The sequence below is a fragment of the Dryas octopetala genome, chromosome 8 (assembly GCF_963921425.1).
Source record: "Dryas octopetala chromosome 8, drDryOcto1.1, whole genome shotgun sequence".
Classification (NCBI taxonomy): domain Eukaryota; kingdom Viridiplantae; phylum Streptophyta; class Magnoliopsida; order Rosales; family Rosaceae; genus Dryas; species Dryas octopetala.
Window position 1 is genome coordinate 4677395 of NC_141373.1, and position 22766 is coordinate 4700160.

Genomic DNA, 22766 nt, shown 5'->3' on the forward strand with positions numbered 1-22766 from the left:
CGGCGCAGATCGATGGAGCCTACTGGCCTCTCTCCCTCTCTCTCTCTCTCTCTCTCTCTCTCTCTCTCTCTCTCTCTAGAACATCTATAAAAGCCTCCAGTTGTAGGCAGCTCCTTCCTCAACCTGTGTTTTTTTTAACATCAAACACCATGTGCAGGATCTGATTATGCGTCCAATTAGTAGGAAGATATGGTACGTTCTTGCCCATCTCGTTGGATACTAGTACTTGTGATTAATTAGCAGTTATGTATATATGGTTTTAGTACATGTTACGTATTGCTAAATGCTAATGTTGGTCACATTGTCTCCCAAAGTACAGGTATTTTGGCTATGGATGCAATATCAAAAGCTTGGAATGGGAGGTTTTGGGAAATTACCAGGGTAAAATGAATTTCTTTTAGCCATTGAATGTTTCTAACTTGAAGGTTGACCTTAAGACATATCCTATACCCCAATTAAATTTCTCTTTGGCAAAGATTCCAAGGCTAAACTTGGTTTGGCCTCATTCATATATATCCGCATAGCTTTCAAGCATAACTAAAAATCCTGGGGGCCAACTTAAATGAGCGATTCCCAATATAGCTGAAATCCTGAGCAGCATATGCCAAGTTGCAAGAGCATTCCCAAATGCAAAACATTCATCATAGGTTTCATAATAACTTGAAATATAACAGAAATACGCAAACAAATAAATAAAAAGGAGGAAATCCCATTCAACTGATTTTTTATTCTCATGAGAAGTTTAACGAAACAAGGGGTTCAACCCTGACAATTCAGCTTCAAATGCCATTGCCATTTAATTATATTAAGTAGCTGATCATATGGCTTCCCCCAACTAGTTTGGTAAATATCAGACTATTAATGTTGGAAAACCAATATATATATATCCCTGAAGCTTCGTTAGCTGAGGTAATATTCATATAAGTGCCCGGAGCTCTGCAGTATTCAGGGGAAATTTTCGGTGCTGGGACAATATGGAAGGGGTTCTAACTGCTTGATTTCTTGATGCCAAGTCATCATAACTGGATCCGGCGTTTATCTTGGCAGCATTCCATATTGTTTGCAAGATTTGTAGGCAGTCTCCATGACTAACAACTAAGATCGTGCACCTGCAGATTGAATAAATATAACAGACAAAAATACACTTCTATAAGGCAAGCATGAAAATCTATGGCTTGATTTATTACAATGGCGGGTAAAAGAGAAAGGTATTGGTGCAGCTGGATATGCATTGTTGTATTGTCCAGCTGACAAAACAAGACACGGAGGTGGTCAAGCTTCTTAATGGTACAAATGGAATTAATCAATTAAGAATCACAATCTCTTAAGCACCGAATGGATGCTTCTTTGGAAACTATTTGGGAAAAGGCTTTTCAGGATCACATCCACAACTTCATGTAATTTATTACATGATTTTTCTGTAATGCCAATGTGTGTGACATGCAATGTAAAACATTATGAATTGATTAAACTAAGGTGGGTTTTCCAATCGGCTATGAGTGAAAGTGCTCAATCTCATTACATAAGGTGCATGTAGAGTTAATATAGATGTTGGTGGATTGCAAACATAACTAGAATGTAGGAACACAAACACCTATATGTGAAGTTACCCTTGAAATTGCGACTCCATGGTTGCCATAGCTTCTGCAAGTCTGCACGCAACATCATCGACACTTTCTCCTCCTTCTGGACTCATGAATGGATCTTTCTCATCAAGAGCCCATATCTCCTCATACTATCGGTAAAGGGAAAAGAGAAGTTAGCTCCAGTTTATAAATCCAACAACACAGACAAGCCCTTCATCTGCCACTTTAATTAGAGGAAACACTACACCAATAACCATTACTTACTTTTTCATGTGACTTAAGCTCAAAAGAAGGACCAAAGTAGCGTTCGCGAAGACTTTCCATCACCTGTCCAGAAAAATCTACTTCATTATCAGAGCATGAAGGGGGAAAAGATCAATGGTTTGACAGATAAATTAGCATTGAACCCTGGAGTGTAATTAAATTCATTATACAGTCACCCACGCTTATGTCAAGCTGAAATTAACTAAGCTAGGATCATTTTTGGTGGTCTTTGGGCCATAAATCTAACTTCAACAAAAAAAAAAAAAAAAAATCTTTATAGGGATGGACCATCTTACCTTACATTGAGCACCCTCAAATGGAATATTCAAGACTGAAGCAACAATTTCAGCAGTGCGAGTTGTTCTCGAAAATGGAGAGTAGCAAATGCGAACATTCTCAATTGGTATGTTGTTTTCTTCAAGTGCCTGCACATGCAACACAGTTATTTACTAAACTTACTGATCAAATGTTGAAACTCAGTATGTGAACAAAATGCTCAACTTAAACAACAACCACTATCACCATTATGAATCCATGAATGACACTACCTATTGGAACTAGTCAAAACCCATTTCTTCATCTTCCAGCCTACCAATTCTCAAACACACATCATATTTCCCAATTTTAAGTTAGTAATAATGGTCAGCTTGCACAATCATCTTGTACCCATTTGACAGTAACAAGGAACAAACACCCGGCTCTATATCAAAGAGTAAAATATGAAATATGCCTCAAAAACAAAAACAACAAAGTTGAACAATGTAAGCGTAAATTACCAACACATACACACAAGTACCTTTTGGAACAATTCTCCAGCCAACTGTGCCTGGTTCACACCTTCTGGCGCCAATTCATATTCTGGGCGCGTACCATTTTCCTGTCAGGATATCAGCCATGGGTCAAATGCAAAATAGTCACAAAAAAAAAAGGGGCCAAACAACAAATTAAGAAAAAATGAAAAACGAACCATGGAGGAAACAATGACGCCCGTCTCATTTGGAATGCTCTTGCCGTGCCTCAATATCCAGTATCTGTTTCTCAGAAACGACGTCGTCTCCGCCATGTTTTAGACTCGAAAGTCGAAACCCACCACACCTCTTTCTTCTTCTCCTCTTCACTGTCTACGTGTTGGTAAAGGGTAACTTTAGTCGTCGCTTTATAGCTCCTTGCGTATGGCTCGGAGATTCCATTTGTCGACCAATAAAAAAATTACGGCTTTATTTTGTATGTCGTGGCCAAATGCTATCGGTCAACCAATACAGTTACATCTTTCATTTGAGAGCTGCTATTTGCACACTTTTTTTTTTTTTTTTTGCACACCTCCAATCACTTAGTAAATTTACCCTAAAACTCCAATCTAAAAAGACACTAAAGGACAACTCATTTCACAATCATTTCTATTTTCTTTTCTGTTTTCCTCCATCTCCAATTTTCTCTCCGGCCTGGTACATTACCAACTCCAATTTTTTCTCTGGCGACGATAACCCCAGCCCTCCCATCCCAGCTGCGTGCCCAGCCTAGCCCAGCCCCACGCTAACCCTCCCAGCCCAGCCCTGCCTCGCGCCCAACCTAACCCCGCGCCGACCCTCCCAGCCCAGCCACGTGCCCAACTTCTCCTCCATCTTCGGCTTCTCTCTCATTTCTCTAGCTTTTCTCTCCAGCAATAACCCCGACCCTTCCAGCCCAGCCCAGCCCAGCCCAGCCAAGTGTCGACCCTCCCCTTCTCTCTCCAGTGCCGAACGACCTATGACAAGGACTGTGGCGGCATCGGCGTTGTGGTTGGGTGTTGGTGCTCGTTTGCGTTTGTGGCTGGTCTTGGCGGGGTGGCTGGGTTGATAAGCTAGAGAGAGAAAGGGAGGGAGGAGAGAGAAGGAAAGAAAGAGATGTGGTGGTGGTGCTGCGTGCGGTGGTGCAGGGTGGCTGGGGTGGGAGGTGGGGTCAGGGGTGGGGTGTGTTTGCTGGGATGTTGGGTGGGGTGTGTAGAGTTTGATGGATTGGGGGAAGGGGTGTGCGCAATGAGAAATTTGGTGAAATGATTAATTTTGAATATTTTGATAATGAGAGGAGTGTGTTAAAGAGAAATTTCAAATTTTAAAAGAGTGAAAGAGGTGTGTAGAAAAAAAGGGTGCAAAAAGAAAAAAAAAAGTGTGCAAATAGCAGCACTCTTTCATTTTCGTTAATTTTCTTCGACCTACTTTCTAGTCAATAGTACCCTCAAGCTTAAGAAGAGTCGTTTTATAAAATTTCCCAATTAATTGGACCAATTTTATATAAAAAGAGTCATTCAATAAAATTTTCAATATTTTATCACAGATTCTTGCACAATAATGTCTTCAAAAGGTAGGTATTTGGCAACCTATTAGATACGCGCGTTTTTGTTACCCATCCTTATATATAATTTTTCGTAATTGGGTGAACCGTGAACTAGGATTTTTTATTATTATGTAAATTCGACAGCTCAACTAGTTTTAGCCCACTCCACCATTTGTTGTCCATTCCAAGGATCCAACACATTCACTCAAGTGAATTTAATGTCCCATTTACCTTAAGACCTTGCTTAGTCTTGTCCAGTCCCGTTCTTCAAATGAGGCCTTAATCCTTTTAGTAAAGCCTCAACTCTCAACCCTCCACCTCCATTCTCAATTAGGCCCAATATTCGAACCCGGCCTAATTTTTTGGGCTGGCTTCATCACTGGGTGTAGCCCATCTCAATTCACTTCCTAGTATTTCTCTGGAGAATGTCAAACATGTACTCATATTGCTCATCAATAGGCTAAATGTGTGATGGCAAGAAAGCAATACTGATGAAAATTGTCCATGTTATTCCTATCAAAAACTTGTCCATACTATCAATACAGTTTTTTTTTTTTTTTTTTAATTATGATTCACCAATACCTACCTTAATTTAGGGGGGCTTCCTCCGACTGATAATGTTCGAAAACCAATTTATATAAGAATTAATTACTCTAGGGTACATGACAAGTATTTTATTTAACCTCTACTATACCTATTGTTCAAATTTAACAATAAGGTCACATTTGTAAGTTATGAAATTAAAAAAATATGTTTTTTTTTTCTCTTTCTCTCTCTCTCTCGCGATCCACACTGCTCCACAACGAAGCTTCTTGCTCCGGCTTTCTCCCAACAAATGGCGACCACCGGTGTGCTCCCTACACCGGCGCCAACTCAACCCACCCTCCCCGCTACCGGCTGGCCACCACTTGCAGCAAATCGATGCGAGAAAGGGGAGTAATGTCGCCGGCTCTCTCTCTCTCTCTCTCTTTCTTTCTTTCTTTCTTTCTTTCTCTCTCTCTCTCTCTCTCTGTGCTTGATCGAAGCCTGCTCGAAGCCTTCTAATGGATCTGCTCCGACCTTGATCGAAGCCTTCTAGATCTGCTTTGACCACTTGTGGTACGTATACTTCTACTTTGATTTTTTATCAGTAGAAGGTTCTTGATTCTGAAACTGCAATTTCTGGAACATTGGAAGTAAACTGAAACTGCAGTTTATTGGAGTTGTAGTTACTAACTGCAGTTTCTGAAACTGCAAATGAACTGAAACTGCAGTTTATTTGAGTTGCAATTGCAGTTTCAGAAACTGCAAATGAACTGAAACTGCAGTTTATTTGAGTTGTAAGCTTGCAGTTGTAGTGTAAGTGAAACTGCAGTTTCTGAAACTGCAGTTTATTTGAGTTGCAACTGCAGTTTCAGAAACTGCAAATGAACTGAAACTGCAGTTTATTTGAGTTGTAAGCTTGCAGTTGTAGTGTAAGTGAAACTGCAGTTTCTGAAACTGCAAAGTAAACTGAAACTGCAGTTTTTTTGGAGTTGCAGGCTTGCAATTTCAGAACGATGTTTGTGAGTGAAGATGAACAATTGTCGATTTGGTAAAGTTGAAGAAAGAGATCGATTTGGCAAAAAAAAGAAGAAGATCAGTTTTGGGCTGTTTGTGTAGCTGGTTTGGTTGTTATGCGTTTCTTTTGGAAGGTGTCCGCATGTTATATTTGGGGGGCTGGTATATAGTGTCCGCAAGTTAATAAAAATAGATTGAGTGGTTTTGGTTAATATTTTGCTTTGTTAGTACCTTATAATTAATGGACTCTTTATATAATCCTGGCGCTTTGTTAGCTGAGGTAATATTTCATGCAAGTGCCCGGAGCTCTGCAGTATGTAGCGAATATTTCCGGTACTGTGACAAGATGGAAGGGGTTCTAACAGCTTCAATTCTTGATGCCAAGTCCACATAACTGGATCCTGCATGCATCTTCGCTGCGTTCACTACTGTTTGCAAGATTTGTAGGGGATCACCATGACTAATAACTAAGATTGTGCACCTGCAGGTTGAACATATATAACAGACAAACACACACTTAAATAATACAGTGGCAGTTAAACACAGGAAGGTAATGGCGCAGCTGGATATGCATTGCTGTTTTATCAATCTGATAAAACCAGACATTGAGGTGGTCAAGCATCTTAATGGTACAGGAAATGGTATTAATCTATCAAGAATTACAAACTAAATGAGAAATTAAAGTTTTAAATTCAATCTCTTAAGCACTAAATGTATGTTTCTATGAAAATAATCTGGAAACAAAAACATTTCAGGATTACATCCACAACTTTATTTACTTTATTTCATGTCTCTGCAATACAATGTATCACATGCAATGTAGAACATGATGACTTGATTCAACTAAGGTGAGTTTTCCAACCGTCTATGAGTGAAAGTACCCAATTTCATTACATAAGATGCTTGTAGAGTTAATATAGATGTTGGTGTATTGCAAATTTGCAAACATGACCACACACACACACACACACACACACACACATATATATATATATAAAGTTACCCTTGAAATTGTGCCTCCATAGTTGTCATAGCTTCTGCAAGTCTACACGCAACATCATCGACACTTTCTCCTCCTTCTGGCCTCAAGAATGGATCTTTCTCATCAAGAGCCCATATCCACTACCGGTAAAGGGAAAAGAAAATCAAGATAGCCTCAATAAAAGTGGATTGATAACAAGTTAACTCCACTTTATAAATCAGACAATACAGACAAGCCCTTCATCTGCCACTTTAATCAGTGGAAAAACTACACCAGTAGTTGTTACTTACTTTATCAGGTGACAGAAACTCATACAAAGGACCAAAGAAGCGTTCGCGAAGATTTTCCATCACCTGTCCAGAAAAATCTACTTCATAATTAGTGCAAGAAGGGGGAAAATCAATGGTTTGACAGCTAAATTAGCATTGAGCCCTGGAGTGTAATTAAATTCATTATAGTCACTCAGGCGTACATTAAGCAGCAATTAACTAAGCTAGCATCATTTTTGGTGGTCTTTCTGGACCATAAATCTAACTTCAACCAAAAAAAAAAAATGATGAAATCTTTATGGGGCTGGACCATCTTACCTTGCATTGAGCACCCTGAAGTTGAATGTTCAACACTGATGCAACAAGTTCAGCAGTCTGAGTTGTTCTCGAAAATGGAGAGTAGCAAATGCGAACATTTTCAAGTGGTATGTTATTTTCCTCAAGTACCTGCACATGCGCACAGTTGTTTACTAAACTTACTGATCAAATGTTTAAACTCAGGAATCAGTATGTGCACATAATTCTTAGCTTAGATAACAACCAATATCAGCATTATGAATCCTGGTAGGCACTCAGCCACTCACAACCTATTAGAACTAGTCAAAAGCCATTCTTCATCTTCATTGACATATGCCCATTTTTGGTTAAACCCCTTCTAGTTTTTGCCAACCAACTCCTCTTCCAGCCTACCAATTTTCAAACACTACTTACATTTCTAATTGGTATTGGTATCCTTTGTTATTACATCTTGTTCATAGTAGTGGTCAGTTGGTACAATGATTTAAAACCATAAAAGATTTCAGAAGATATCAGATGATTATAAATGGTCCAACAAAGTTGTACACATTATGAGAAAGTAACAAGGAACAACACCCAGGTCTACATCAAAGAGTGAAATGTGACATAATGCATTAAAAAAACAAAACACCACAAAACTGAATAATGAAATCTTCAAACACAAAGAACCTTTTGGAACAACTGTCCAGCCAAATGTGCCTCATTTACACCTTCTGGCGCCAATTGGTATTCTGTGCGCGTACCATTTTCCTGTCAGGGTGTTAGCAAATAGCAATGGGTCAAAAACATAATAGTCAAAAGCTAATGGGCCAAACGACAAATCAAGGAAAAATGAAAAGTAACCATGGAGGAAACAATGAGGCCTCTCTCATTTGGAATGCTCTTGCCGTGCCTAAGTATCCAGTATCTGTTCCTCAGAAACGACGCCGTCCCCGCCATGTCGAAACATACCACACCTCTTCCTTTGGTGGCTTTAACACGCTCTTCGCGTATGGCTCAGAGATCCCATTGGTTAGACTGAGTGGTCAACCAATAAAATAAGAGGGCTGCTATTTACACACCCTTTTCTTCTCTTTGCACACCCTCTCTTAAAAAAAAAAAAAAAAAAATTCAAGGGAAGAGACCATTTGGCCCTCCCCTCACCCACACACCCCATCCATTTTTCTTTTTGCACACCCTTCCTAAACAGAAAAAAAAACACACACACACACCCAAAAATCACACACTCCATCCCCATCTCCCCCCCTCTACACACCCCCTCACCCACACACCCCATCCCCACCTCTCCTCTCTCCGGCACACACCCCACCCCCGTCGACCACCCCAGCCCCGGCCCGCCCCACTCTCTCTCCTTCCCTCTTACCCCGCCGACCACCGCACCCCCATCCCCTCATCTTTCACTCTCCCCGAAACCCAACCCCAGCCCCGGCCCGCTCCACTCTCTCTCTTTCCCTCTCCCTCCTCCGGCCACCACCAGTCACCCCACCGGTCGGAAAACACTCCCCAGATGTCGGCCATCACTCCCCAGAACACCCTTTACCGGCCAGCCACCCACACCCACACCCACAAAAAAATTGCAGCGGGTTCGGCGGACCAGTGCCGAACCCGGTGGTTTCGTTCGGTAGGTACCCACCGAACAATCCTATTCTATTCGGCGGGTACCTGTCGAACGAAACCATCGGGTTCGGCACTGGTCCGCCGAACCCGCTGCAATTTTTTTTTTTTTTAATTTTTGGCTGTCTGCTTGGGCGGTGGTGCTGTCTGCTTGGGGCAGTGGTGCATGCAGGGAGGAGGGGGAGGAGGGATTGGGAGGTGGCAAGAGGGAAGGGGATGCGGTGGTCGGCGGGGTAAGAGGGAAGGAAAGAGAGTGGGTGGTGCATGCGGGGAGGAGGGGGAGGTGGCAAGAGGGAAGGGGGTGCGGTGGTCGGCGGGGTAAGAGGGGAGAGAGAGTGGGGCGGGCCGAATAGAAAGGGTGGGGGGTGGGCTTCGAGGTGGGGTGTGTGCCGGAGAGATGGGGATGGATGAGGTGTGTACCGGGGGGGGGGGGGGGAGATGGGGATGAGGTGTGTACGGGGTGGGAGATAGGGATGGGGTGTGTGGATGAGGGGAGGGCCAAATGGTCTTTTCCCTTGAGTTTTTTTTTTTTTTTTTTTTTTTTTTTTTTAAGAAATGGTGTTCAAAGAGAAGAAAAGGGTGTGCAAATAGCAGCCCTCTAAAATAATTACAAATTTATATTTTATATGTCGTGGCGGAATTATATTGGTCCAACAGATACTTGGTAAGGAACCTGCCGCAGAGGAACCCATTCTCTTTCTACATCCATCCCGGTGCTTATTGCTTAACCCTCTCATTCTCAAAGTTGCAGAGCTCTTTGGAAAACATAAAACTCCAAGTGAACCAAAATTGCTAGTGAGTCTGTGAGTCTGTGATACGCGGAAGGACATTGATTTCACGGCCATGGCTCTCAATCTGCGGCAAAGGCAAACAGGTAATTGCTCTCTTGCCCATTTAGTTGCTTTAGATCTCTGCTCTAACGGAAGTACAATGAAAATAGTGGAATTAATCGAAAACCCATTTAGCTAATAGAGAAAACCAGATGAGTTTATAGTGGAATTAAAATTCGAGTTGGCAAAATGTGTTTACTTTGTTGTGGAATTTGTTCATGAATTTGATCTGTAATTTTAGTTTGAGAACTGTGATTCTGTGCTTTAAAAGAGGAACTGAAATGACATTAAATGCCATTTTGAACTATAAATCGAAAACCCATTTGATTCCTCTGATTGGGTGTGTATGAATTCGCTTAATTTTCTGAATTCCGTGTTAGATATTGAATTTGATCTGTAATTTTTGGATTCAGAATGTATTACCCGTATGTTGAATCTGAACCAACCCGTTAATGCAACGGGTATGGCCAACGAAGAGGTCTATAAGATCTTGATCTATGATAAGTTTTGCCAAAACATCCTCTCCCCACTGATCCATGTCAAGGACCTTCGCAAGCACGGTGTGACCCTTTACTTCCTCATCGACAAGGATCGCAAACCCGTTCATGATGTGCCTGCCGTGTATTTTGTGCAACCCAACCCTTCCAACATTCAGAGGATCATTGCTGACACCTCCAGCTCACTCTATGATAGCTTCCATCTCAATTTCTCGTCCTTGATTCCCCGTCCACTTCTTGAGGATCTGGCATCTGGGACTTTGAATTCAGATTCGATTCATCGGATTTCAAAGGTGCACGATCAGTATTTGGAGTTTGTAACACTGGAAGATAATTTGTTTTCATTGGCACAGAAATCCAGTTATGTTCAGTTAAATGATCCCTCAGCAGGGGACCGTGAAATTGAGGAGATTATTGACAAGATAGTTAGCGGGTTGTTCTGTGTTTTGGCTACCCTTGCTGTTGTGCCAATTATCAGGTGCCCACGTGGTGGACCAGCTGAGATGGTAGCATCAGCATTGGATCAGAGACTGCGTGATCACTTGTTGTCAAAGAATAATTTGTTTACAGAAGGTGGGAATTTTGTGAGCTCTTTCCAGCGCCCCATACTGTGTCTATTTGATCGTAATTTTGAGTTATCTGTGGGCATACAGCATGATTTTAGGTACCGACCGTTGGTGCATGATATTCTTGGGTTAAAGCTAAATAGGTTGAGTGTGCAAGGCGAAAAAGGTGGGATGAAGTCATATGAGTTGGATAGCTCAGACCCATTTTGGGTAGCAAATGGATCTTTAGAATTTCCTGAAGTAGCAGTGGAGATTGAGACCCAATTGAATAAGTATAAGAAGGATGTTGATGAGGTCAATAGAAGGACTGGTGGGAGTGATGGAGCTGAGTTTGATGGGACAGACGTGATTGGGAACACAAAACATTTGATGAGTGCAGTGAACTCACTACCAGAGTTAACTGCTCGGAAACAGGTGATCGATAAGCACACCAACATTGCAACTGTGTTGTTGGGTGAGATCAAAGAGAGGCTGCTCGATTCTTTTGCCAAAAAGGAGTATGACATGATGGTTAGAGGGGGCCTTGATCGAAGTGAACTTTTGAGTGTACTTAGAGGGAAAGGAAGTAAGACGGATAAGCTGCGGTTTGCTATCATGTATCTTATTTCTTCAGAAAGCATTAATCAGGCAGAAGTTGAATCAGTGGAAGCAGCCCTCAGGGAGTCTGAGGTTGATACCAGTGCTTTTCAGTATGTCAAGAAGATCAAGTCGCTGAATGTCTCATTAGCATCAGCAAATTCTGCTAGCAGAAGCAACATAGTTGATTGGGCAGAGAAACTCTACGGACAGTCAATTAGTGCTGTGACAGCAGGTGTGAAAAATCTGTTATCTAGTGATAGGCAACTAGCATTGACAAGGACAGTGGAAGCCTTGATGGAGGGAAAGCCGAATCCAGAAATTGATTCTTACCTTGTGTTTGATCCTCGTGCACCAAAGTCTAGCTCAGGAATGAGTAGCAACCATTTAAAAGGACCTTTTAAAGAAGCTATTGTCTTCATGGTTGGTGGTGGTAATTATGTGGAGTATGGGAGCCTGCAAGAGCTTGCACAGCGGACACATCCTGTTAAGCATGTTATTTATGGAACAACAGAAATACTCACAGGAGAGGAGTTTGTGGAGCAGCTTGCACTATTGGGTCAGAAAATGGGATTGGGAGGTGCTCCTGCTGCTGCTTCAACTCATTGATACATGTATCCTGCAATTTAGTGGTTTACACATGAAGGGGGGTAATATGGAGAAGTTAAGAAAGCCTTGCGGATGAATCTGTATAAATTTGTTGCATGTTTTCAGAAACTGATGCAGGAACTGGTATGCTTTGTGGTCTGTGGCGAAGACATGGTGAGGGCAATGGGGTCTACCGACCCCTATACCTTTTTTTATTGATATATTTTTTTTTTTCTTGGGCGTGTATTGATAATGAAGTTGATAAATATAGTACAAATTGGCTATATTTGTTTTTAATCGTTGCTCATTCTGATTTTTCATAGCTTAACCCTTTTCATATTGGCAATGATCTCTTTATTCATTTAAGAAATGTATATGGATTTCTGAGAGTGACATTTATTTCATTTCGACTTGAAATACCTAAATAATTCCAACGAGGCTCAAACGAGTTAGGGCAATTGATCGAGTTAGGCCAAAGAGGTCATTTGGCCTCGATCACCTTTTTCTACTTATTTTTAGGCATATAATAGGTTTTAATATTATATGATGCCCTTATAAAAGTTGTTAGTTTTTTGACAATCTAAAATATCATGTGTTTAATAAACTATTAAAAAGCATAATTTAATAGTAAAAACAATAAATTATTTCAAAACAAAATACTTGTTGCTTATATCAACAAGTGACTTAAAGTGAGGTGAATACTAAACTGCGCCTAAATGTAAATACAGTTAGGGCCATTCATGTGTAGGCTTGTTTTCTTTTCAGGCTTAGGCCCGCCACTATTATACACAAAAGAAAATGAGGAGAATTATATTCGTATACTTAAGTTCACTAAATTCTGCAATATTTATTTTTTAGAGTAAAATATAATAATGGTCCTCCAACTTTCACACCCATATCACTTTGGTCTACTTTGTTAAAATAGACAAAAAAATACGGGAGTGGACCAAAGTGATAGATATGGGTGTGAAAGTTGGAGGACTATAACAATTAATATACAAGTTGAAAGAACAAAGTGATATACAAGATAAAGTTTGGATGACCATTATTGTATTTTGCTCTTATTTTTCAACACTTTAAAAATGTGATCATCGATAACTTTTATATTATATGTTGGTCATTATAAAATATAAACTTACTTTTTAACTTATGATAACTAAATATAAATTTGTTTCTAAATAAACATAAAACTACCGATGCAATGACTTTAAAAAACAGTATCAATATGAAATGATTCATTGTTTAAATATATATTTAAGATATTTGAGAAAAGTAACCAACCAGGCAACCAACAATAGTATGTTTACTCTGATTTATTAGTTGTGGCAATTAACAGCACCCGTCCATCCAGTCTGTCGAGATATATAAATTAGAATATTAGGTATCATTATTGCAAACAAGTCCTTTAAATTCCCTAATTTTCCAATTCTCTCCCTAATCTATCCGCCGCGGGGCGCTGACCGCTCAAGTCAAAGCTCCACGCTTCCATGTGAACTGAACGCCTTCCCAACTCTTCCGAATCTCCACCTCTCTCGGAAAACCAAAAACCCTAACCTCACCCCCCCAGTGAACCCCCAACCTCCATACACCGATGGCTCGTCGGACCCTCCCCATCCTAAAACAGCTCGCCCACCGTCCCGGACCCGCTTCTTTTTACCCCAAACCCGACCCGAACACCCGATCCGTGACCTACATGCCGCGACCCGGCGACGGAACTCCCCGCGTCATCACTCTAATCCCCGGCGACGGCATCGGGCCGCTGGTGACGAACGCCGTGGAGCAGGTGATGGAGGCGATGCACGCGCCGGTGTACTTCGAGCGGTACGACATTCACGGCGACATGAAGCGGGTCCCGACGGAGGTGCTGGAGTCGATCCGGAAGAACAAGGTGTGCTTGAAGGGCGGGTTGAAGACTCCGGTCGGCGGCGGTGTGAGCTCGCTCAACGTGCAGCTGAGGAAGGAGCTCGATTTGTACGCGTCGCTCGTCAATTGCTTCAATCTCCCGGGGCTTCCCACCCGCCACGAGAACGTGGACATTGTCGTGATCAGGGAGAACACCGAGGGCGAGTACGCCGGGCTCGAGCATGAGGTCGTTCCCGGCGTCGTCGAGAGCCTCAAGGTATAATCAATCAGTCAATCAGTCAATCAATCAATCAAAGAATCGAACTCTCTTCAATTTTGTTTTTTGTGGCTTGTCATGTGTTTGATTAAAGTTCCGAATGGATTTTTAGTGTTTGTGTGTGGTTTCTGATTGAGTGGTGTTGCTAGGTGATAACAAAGTTCTGCTCAGAGCGTATAGCAAAGTATGCTTTTGAGTATGCCTACCTGAACAACAGAAAGAAAGTGACTGCAGTGCACAAAGCCAACATTATGAAGCTTGCAGATGGGTTGTTCTTAGAATCGTGCCGCGAGGTTGCTACCAAGTATCCCAGTATTAAGTACAATGAGATCATCGTAGACAACTGCTGCATGCAACTTGTTTCAAAGCCTGAGCAATTTGACGTTATGGTATGTGACTTCAGTTCAAAACTACCCACTTAGTGCTATTCTAGTTTACTCTGATTTATTAGTTGTGCATAGGCCTAATGATTAAGTGTGCAGCCTTGGATAATTTTGGATAACTTTCTTTTTATTTTACTCTTTGAATAAGTTTGGATAATTTCCTTTTTTTTTATACTTGGTCTGACGTGTGTTTAGGAGTTAGTTAAGCAGATGCGTGTGCCTAGTGAGTTGGGGTTTGTTTAGCAACAAACTCTGTCCTTTCTCTTGTTTTTAAGAGCTTGCTGTGAATCAGAAGAAGTCAGTGGAAAATCAATTAAAAATAGACTTACAGTCTAATGGAGGTGGCAACCCTTGATTTCATCTAGTTATGACCTGCCTTTTTTGTCTACGAATTCCTGCACAATACTTGGTTCACATGAGCTTGACTGCCTGACTGTATCGATTTTTGATAAATTCACAGCTAATGGTGTAATAATGAATGGCTTTTTGTCTTTGAATAATAACAAACTCTTTGGTTGTTGAAATGATGCTGATGCAAAAAGTTTGGGAGCTTTGGTATGAGATGTACCTGTGATTTAAATTGTGGAAACTATTTCTAATATTGCCGAGGGAATATACTTTCTTAGATCTTGTAATATTCTTCGAATTTTATTTGACCCATAAATCATGATACAAAAGGCTGGATATAGGATTTTGAAATGCATTTAGGTTATTGCAACATCTCAGCTTTGGCTGTTGTGAATCTTGCATGGGTTTACATGCCAACTGATGTGACAAAATTTAGGCTTTCTATATCATTATTAGTATTGGTTTGAAAACATTCTGTATTTTGCACCTGTCAAGCATTACTGATGCCTAACAAACCAAGAATTGCCAGCACTGGCCTACACTTTAGGCTTTGGAGTTTGTAGGTGTTTTTCTGTTGCGATGACCCGTGAAAACTTAGAGAGTAATTAGAGAAGAGTTGGAGAGTTTAAAGCATTGAGTGAGCTTTTACAGTATGCTGTATATGTGGAGTTGTTGCGGTAGGGGTAGAAGTAAACATAGAACGTAATGCTCAATTTAAGTCTGGGCAAAAGAAGAACAATCTGGTTGAATACTCTGGACAAGTTCTTTTAACCAAGCTTAAATACTCCAAAAGTCTGTTCTGCTACCTTGTTTTCTAATATGCGATTTCAGGGTTCTGTTTTGTTTCAACTAGTATCAAAATTTTGTGCGTCTTGCTTTTGTCATGGGTTACAGATCGTAAACTCAATTTCATTCATGATGGAGGTATTTAGTTATTATTTGTTTGTTTAGATTTTTTTTTTTCTTTTTGGGAAAGGGGGGGGGGGGGGGGGGGGGAGAATGTTGTTGGGGGCCACACTCTTTGTGGAGTTGTTGGCATGCTCAATAATTAGCTAAACTTGTATACCCAAAAGACCTCTGTGTGTTGTACAGCTAAAATACAGAATCTATCTATTGAAATACATATATATACCTTTACTATTTTGTGAATTGAACAGTTGGTTAAACTTGCCACTGTTTTTTCCATCCCATTGACATAGAGGTTGCTTCATGTCTTGCAGGTCACTCCTAATCTTTATGGCAATCTAGTGGCAAATACGGCAGCTGGTATTGCTGGAGGCACTGGTGTCATGCCAGGAGGTACAAATCATTATAAATAAATTCTAATTTTATGAAAATATTTTGCAATTCCTTTCAAGTTATACAACTTTTGTTTTATTGTAAGTTTACTCTTGATTTATGATGGTAATATATTTGGAAGTTGTGTTTTGGTCACTACCATCATAATATATGTTTTGTGTCTCTCCATAGCAAGAATGATCCAGACATGTAGGAAAGATCAATTACTTCAGTGATGATAATCTATTTCGTTCTTGTAATTAAGTTTTTGTTGACTACAGGAAATGTGGGTGCTGATCATGCTGTTTTTGAGCAAGGCGCTTCCGCAGGAAATGTGGGAAACGAAAAGTTATGGGAACAGAAGACGGCCAATCCAGTGGCTTTGCTCCTGTCATCAGCCATGATGTTGAGGCATCTCCAGTTTCCTTCATTTGCTGACCGACTTGAAACAGCCGTGAAACGAGTGATCTCAGAAGGCAAGTACCGGACAAAAGATCTCGGTGGAGTCAGCACTACCCAAGAGGTTGTTGATGCTGTTATTTCTAATTTGGACTGATTTCTGGGAACATGTCCATTGTGTTTTTATGTTGACTGTACTTCATGCTATTGATTACGCAGCCTTCTCACATGGTTTCATTTGTAATGGTTTCTTCTACATCATTGGTAGGTTATCCTACATCTGTCAAAATGCAATATTATTATTTTTTTCTTTCCCTTTTGCCGGGAATAATCCAGATTGATCCTAATAGTCATGCAGTAATAAAGGTTCTGTAAGAGTCCCACTGTTAAAATTTTTCGATTTGATGAAACCCTCGTGTTGCTTTTACTTCCCACAAGACAAATGTAGCTCATAATTTGTCTGCCTTTTATGATGTGTAGTTTGTAATTTTCCTTGAGCAATACAAGAAAAAACACATTTGTAAACTTAACCTAACACTATGTTTCGTTTGCAATGCTGGACTGAACTAGATTATTATTTCGGATTGAATTGAATTATTACTAGTATTATTCCATGTTTGATGCAACATGGGATTGCGTTTTGTAGCCATCAATAAACGTTATTTATTGTAAGTTTTGCAACCAAAAGAAAATTCAAAATTGGTATTTATCTATTACCTTAGATTAATATTTTTTATTCACTTGATTAAATTTTAGATTTAACATCTAATTATATCAATAATCGTGCTCAATTTCAAATTTTATAAAAAAATCATAACTTAAGATTTTGTTGGAGTATTTCTGGTGAATGTTTAATTTTTGAAATCGTAGAAGGCCTGAGGGTTGAACACTGTATCAATTAGTAGATGTCTGGATGCACACGATTGGAACCCAGAAGTGGGTAACAGATTTATCTCTTTTAGGCACTTTCCAGCCACTGGAAACGTCTTTCTTTCCTGTAGTTGCTTTCACCCAAAATTAGAAGTTTGACATTAAATTATAGAATTTTGAAAGATTGTCCCCTACTAAACCTCACCTAGTTTGAGTGAAGGTTTGCTAAAATTTGGTGTCAACATTTCAACACATGCGTAGGGTGGAGGACCAAGAGTGGTCTAAAACATTCAAGGAATTCTTATATTATAATTTTTAGGTCAAATAAAACATACCTACTGCAAGGAACAAAATACTTGTACACATCTTGACCAGAAAAAAGAGACATACATGAATCCTTGATGTGAGCTCTGAGGCCACCATTGGCCCACTTGTGACAGATTTTTCTTTTGTACTGAATCCTTGAATAGTTGATAACTTGATATGCAATGACATACAAACTAATCTCAATGTACACAAAAAAGTGAACTCGTCAAGATGTGGATGATAAAAAAGTGTTTATCCTTCACAGTAATGATACTTTTGGAAGTGGAACCGCCATATATGACTTACAGCTAGCTAAGTATGTCTTCTCAAGAAACTTTATTAAAAGTCAAAGACTGACAAAAAGGTGGCTTTCTCTGTTATGCCTGGTTTTCCCATCTGATTATGATTTCCTTTTTAATATTGTTTTAATAGAAAGATAACAATACGTTTGTGTGGTGAATTGGTGATCATGTAACTGGTTTGTAATTGTTTTCATCCCATATTTTGTCCTATTAAATTATAACAGATGGCTGAGGCAATAATAGTCGACATGCAGTTGGCTTATTCAAAAGGTCATAACTTGTTTGTCATAATATCACCCCACAGGCCACAATCTTGCTTATTTAGAGGATGTCATCCACACCCCATTGTCTTATATGTCATGCAATTGTTTTGGAGAGGAATAAATAGAAGAGAACTCCACCAACAAGCTGGTTTAATTACCACTACTTCTCTGATCTGAAATTTTTTTACATACTGCACATACACAAAGAGAAGTAGTCACAAATGTGGACTGGGGTTGGATTGAGTTTAGTAGCTCTGCTAGTCATATATGTTACTCACTGGATTATCAAATGGAGGAATCCAAAATGCAATGGGGTTCTCCCTCCAGGTTCCATGGGCTTGCCTTTCATTGGGGAGACCCTCAGTTTGATCATTCCTAGCTACTCCCTAGATCTTCATCCTTTCATTAAGAAGAGACTTCAAAGGTAAATATGCCTACTCTATTAGCAACATGTTGCTCTGTTTCATACTATATATAATTACAGTTTTATTTTCTTTTTTCATTAAGCTATTTATTTTGTTTGCTTATATGTCATTTTATTCAGAAAAAAAGAAAAAGAAAACCAGTAACAGAAATTTTAGATTTGGGAAAGCTAGCTAGTTGTGTTTTTGTCTCTTCTTTTCAATGTAATAATTCTTCTGAAATCCTAAAATGTTCCTTTCATGGTTTCATTTAATCCATCATAACTCTGTTGGTAAAGACACAAAAGATTATGATCACAGCAAAGTCTAGTTTCTCATTTTCAAGTTGCCTACCTAGTTTGATGGAGATGTTCTTTTCTTTCCTTTTCAGATATGGGACCATATTTCGGACTAGTTTGGCGGGTAGACCAATTGTAATATCAGCTGATCCTGAATTCAATAACTACTTATTTCAGCAAGAAGGAAAACTAGTTGAATTATGGTACTTGGACACATTTTCCAAGATCTTTTCTCAGGAAGGTGATTCTAAGACGAATGCTGTTGGTATTGTTCACAAGTACGTAAGGAGCATTGTCTTGAATCACTTTGGTTCTGAGAGGCTTAAGGAAAAGCTGCTAGTTGAAATGGAAGAATTTGTCAACAAAACTCTATGTGCATGGTCAAGTCAGGCATCAGTTGAAGTGAAACATGCTGGATCAGTTGTAAATTTCAAGCCCACTTCATCAATTCTTTATAACTTGTGATCTACTGTTGTTCTTGTTATAATTAACATAGCTTTTCTCGCCATTGCAGATGGTTTTAAATTATAGTGCAAAGAAGATGATAAGTTATGATGCTGAAAAATCATCTGATAACCTGAGTGAGAAATATACCAAATTCATAGACGGTCTTATGTCCTTCCCCTTGAATATCCCTGGTACTGCATACCATAATTGTTTAAAGGTAATATTCAAAATGATTTATTAAAACATACACAATATGCTGTAACAAAAAAAAATATGCACAATATGTTTCATTCAATTGAGAGATATCACGGAACTTTGAACTTTTGGTATTCATTCAGGAACAAAAGAAGGTATCAACCATGTTGAGGGATATGCTAAAGGAGAGACGCAATTCACCCGAGACACACCGAGGAGATTTCCTTGACCAAATCAGCACTGACATGGATAAAGAGAAGTTCTTGTCGGAGGATTTTGTTGTCCAGTTTGTATTTGGGACCTTATTTGCTACCTTTGAGTCTATTTCAGCAGTAATGGCTTTAGCTTTCAGTTTACTGGCAGAGCATCCTGCAGTTGTACAAGAGCTGACTGTATGTAGATGAAGTTTGTGCATCAAATTAATGCTTATAACTCCTGTATTTAAGACACTAATGATCAAATCATACTTTATCGTTAGGCTGAGCATGAGGCGATTCTCCGAAACAGAGAAAATCCAAATTCCTCACTCACATGGGACGAATATAAATCGATGACTTTCACTCTTCAAGTTAGTTCTACAATCTCAACACATTCCTTCTACCTTGCTCAATAGTATTGCAAAAGTCTTATAAGTTGCTGGTCCTTGGAAAACATAGGTTATCAATGAAACTCTTAGGCTGGGAAATGTTGCACCTGGCTTATTACGTAAAGCTTTGAAAGATATCCCAGTAAAGGGTAAGTCCTTCATTACAAATAGTTTAGGCCCTTTGTTTTTAAATAAAAAATATCTTCACTAAACTATGTAAGTAAATGCTGTGCAGGATTTACAATACCAGCAGGTTGGACGATTATGGTTGTCACCTCCGCACTTCAATTAAATCCCAACACATTCAAGGATCCCATCGAGTTCAATCCATGGCGTTGGAAGGTGCGTGTGTGCGTAGCATTGATCACCAATCAAAAAACTCTGGAAGCTAATTTTATTTTATATTATATTAATTTGATGATAATTAGGACCTTGACTCACATACTATATCCAAGAACTTCATGCCCTTTGGTGGAGGAATGAGACAATGTGGAGGGGCAGAGTATAGTAGAGTGTTCTTGGCCACCTTTCTCCATGTCCTGGTCACCAAATATAGGTACATTTCTCCTCTTATTTTATCTAATTTTTCTCAAGAAAATTTGCACATCTGTGTGTCTACACCAAGGTTTTTGACAGAGGTTAATCATCTTTTGAGTTTTTTTTGTACATAGGTGGACAACAATCAAAGGGGCACGCATTGCTCGAAATCCTATTTTAGGATTTGGGGATGGCATTCACATTAAGTTCGAGGAGAAGAAAAACTGAGATTATTATTTGGTTTTTCTAGGTAAAGTGATCGAACACTTGTTAGATTGGATGTACCAATAATAAAAAACCTAAACGCACACTGCCAAGTTGGAAATTGAAGCCAAAAAATATTCTAAAATGTTTTATTTGGAAAATTAATGTTTGATTCTCTCTTTCTGGGGATGTACTTGAATGTTCAATGTTACATGTTCAAGTTAAATATGGTTGTTGAGCTAGAATGCAAGTATTTCATATATTTCAATGCGACTCTTTCAATGTTTTTCTGATTTCAAGGTTTTAGTACTGTATCAATTAGTGGGTGAATATATGCTACTGGAACCATTAAGTGGGTTGCTAATTTGATCTCTTTAGGCACTTTCCAGCCACTGGAAATATCTGGAAATATCTCTCTCCCATTGTTGCTGTCACTTGAAATTAAAAGTTGACCTTTCAATTAAGAATTTTGAAAGATTGTCACCCACCAAACATCATGCAGTTTGAGTACAAAATGCTTTTATGTTTGGATATCAACATATGCGTATGGTGGACGACCAAGAATAGTATCAAATATTCAAGTAATTATTTTATTCTGATTTTTGGGTCAAACAATGTCTACCTACTGCTAAAAGCTACTATATGGCACCCAATCCCATCATGACCTGAACAAGAGACATACATGAACATAGAATTAATGTCACATGTGTTTTAATCCCTTACATTTTGTTTTGAACTTCTTAAGTAAGTAACCAACCCTTACTTTTACTCTGAATTGGTGAATAGTAAAAATCAAAACCCATTAGTAGCAGGATATTGAAGTGAGCTGTGAGGTCAGAGTAAAACTTTCATGTCTGTCTGTCATTCTTATCATGTTGCTAGGTTTAGATAACAAATTAACGATATTTTGTTTGATAATCGTGTAGCTTTTTTAAATTGTTCATCCCAGATTCTTTCCTATTTGTTTATAATAGATGGCTGATGCAGTAACTTTCTGTCCACACGCATTTTGTTTACTCAAAGGATCGATCGTGCCTTGTTTCTCATAGTACGTATATTGCCAACAGTCTGCTTATTTAGAGGATCTCACACCTCATTTCTCTGGTCATATATTACATGGTATTTGTCCAATTCTTTTTGAGTGATATAAATAGAAGGGAAGTCCACCAATAAGCTGGTTTATCACTCTTTCTCTAATCTGAAAACATACACAAAGAGAAGTAGTCACAAGTGTGGACTGTGGTTGGATTGAGCTTAGTAGCTCTGCTAGTCATATATGTTGATCATTTCTAGCTACTCCCTACATCTTCATCCTTTCATTAAGAGGAGACTTCAAGTATGAGGATCTACGTCCCTTGGTTTTTAAATTATTTCGATGCATATAGTATGAGGATTTGTTCTGATGTAGTTTGGGTTGTGTTTTGGACTGTCTAACCCGTCAATTAACAAAAATATTATGAAAATACTAAAAAAAACTGTCAAAGAAACTATTTTACAAAACTGCTGATGTGATTAATGAGATGGCATATTTTTTTTGTTTTTTTGTTAAATACAAAAATGGTCCACGAACTTTACAATAATTCTCAATTTGGTCTACTAATTATAAAAATTGTCAATTTGGTCCACAAATTTTTCAAGTAGTACAAACGTTAACTTCCATCGAAAAAGTTAATGGAACTGGTCATATGCACAACATGTGACCACATTTTTAAGGGCATTTTAGTAAGTTCATTACGTACATTTTCTTGTGACAAGTGTCGTTAATTTTTGGATGGAAGTTAATGTTTGTACTGCTTTTGTACAACTTAAAAAATTCGTGGATCAAATTGACACTTTTTATAGTTAGTGAATCAAATTGAGAATCAGTGTAAAGTTCATGGACTATTTTTGTATTTAATCTTTTTTGTT

General features: G+C 39.2%; 5 protein-coding genes across 6 annotated transcripts; 3 read left to right on the forward strand and 2 right to left on the reverse strand.

Moving 5' to 3' along the window:
- Positions 1–691: 691 nt before the first annotated feature.
- On the reverse strand, positions 692–2962 carry LOC147276290 (Phosphoglycerate mutase family protein). The gene is made up of 6 exons (XM_086254861.1): positions 2818–2962; positions 2647–2727; positions 2147–2275; positions 1851–1913; positions 1611–1735; positions 692–1109 (listed from the first exon to the last, which is right to left on the reverse strand). Exons 1-6 carry the CDS (start codon positions 2911–2913, stop codon positions 917–919), a joined length of 687 nt encoding a protein of 228 aa, XP_086110987.1. The 5' UTR covers positions 2914–2962; the 3' UTR covers positions 692–916.
- Positions 2963–5990: 3028 nt separating this feature from the next.
- LOC147276291 (uncharacterized) lies at positions 5991–8198 on the reverse strand. Its single transcript, XM_086254138.1, has 6 exons — positions 8094–8198; positions 7920–8000; positions 7272–7400; positions 6975–7037; positions 6706–6824; positions 5991–6183 (listed from the first exon to the last, which is right to left on the reverse strand). Exons 1-6 carry the CDS (start codon positions 8187–8189, stop codon positions 5991–5993), a joined length of 681 nt encoding a protein of 226 aa, XP_086110264.1. The 5' UTR covers positions 8190–8198.
- A 1406-nt stretch (positions 8199–9604) lies between these two features.
- On the forward strand, positions 9605–12277 carry ATSLY1 (Sec1/munc18-like (SM) proteins superfamily). Its single transcript, XM_086254073.1, has 2 exons — positions 9605–9738; positions 10108–12277. The coding sequence occupies exons 1-2, from the start codon at positions 9708–9710 to the stop codon at positions 11940–11942; spliced, it is 1866 nt and encodes a 621-aa protein (XP_086110199.1). The 5' UTR covers positions 9605–9707; the 3' UTR covers positions 11943–12277.
- Positions 12278–13317: 1040 nt separating this feature from the next.
- LOC147276293 (isocitrate dehydrogenase [NAD] regulatory subunit 1, mitochondrial) lies at positions 13318–16983 on the forward strand. Of its 2 annotated transcripts, none has more exons than XM_086253279.1 (4): positions 13318–14040; positions 14202–14429; positions 15992–16070; positions 16331–16983. In XM_086253279.1, exons 1-4 carry the CDS (start codon positions 13513–13515, stop codon positions 16603–16605), a joined length of 1110 nt encoding a protein of 369 aa, XP_086109405.1. In that variant the 5' UTR covers positions 13318–13512; the 3' UTR covers positions 16606–16983. The 2 variants fall into 2 exon arrangements, with proteins under 2 accessions (XP_086109405.1, XP_086109404.1); XM_086253278.1 differs by having other exon boundaries at positions 13320–14040; positions 14190–14429.
- Positions 16984–18227: 1244 nt separating this feature from the next.
- Positions 18228–21133, forward strand: LOC147276294 (beta-amyrin 16-alpha-hydroxylase CYP87D16-like). Its single transcript, XM_086254452.1, has 9 exons — positions 18228–18613; positions 18982–19312; positions 19404–19553; positions 19675–19923; positions 20010–20099; positions 20188–20266; positions 20353–20459; positions 20546–20673; positions 20789–21133. The coding sequence occupies exons 1-9, from the start codon at positions 18411–18413 to the stop codon at positions 20880–20882; spliced, it is 1431 nt and encodes a 476-aa protein (XP_086110578.1). The 5' UTR covers positions 18228–18410; the 3' UTR covers positions 20883–21133.
- The last annotated feature ends 1633 nt before the right edge of the window (positions 21134–22766 follow it).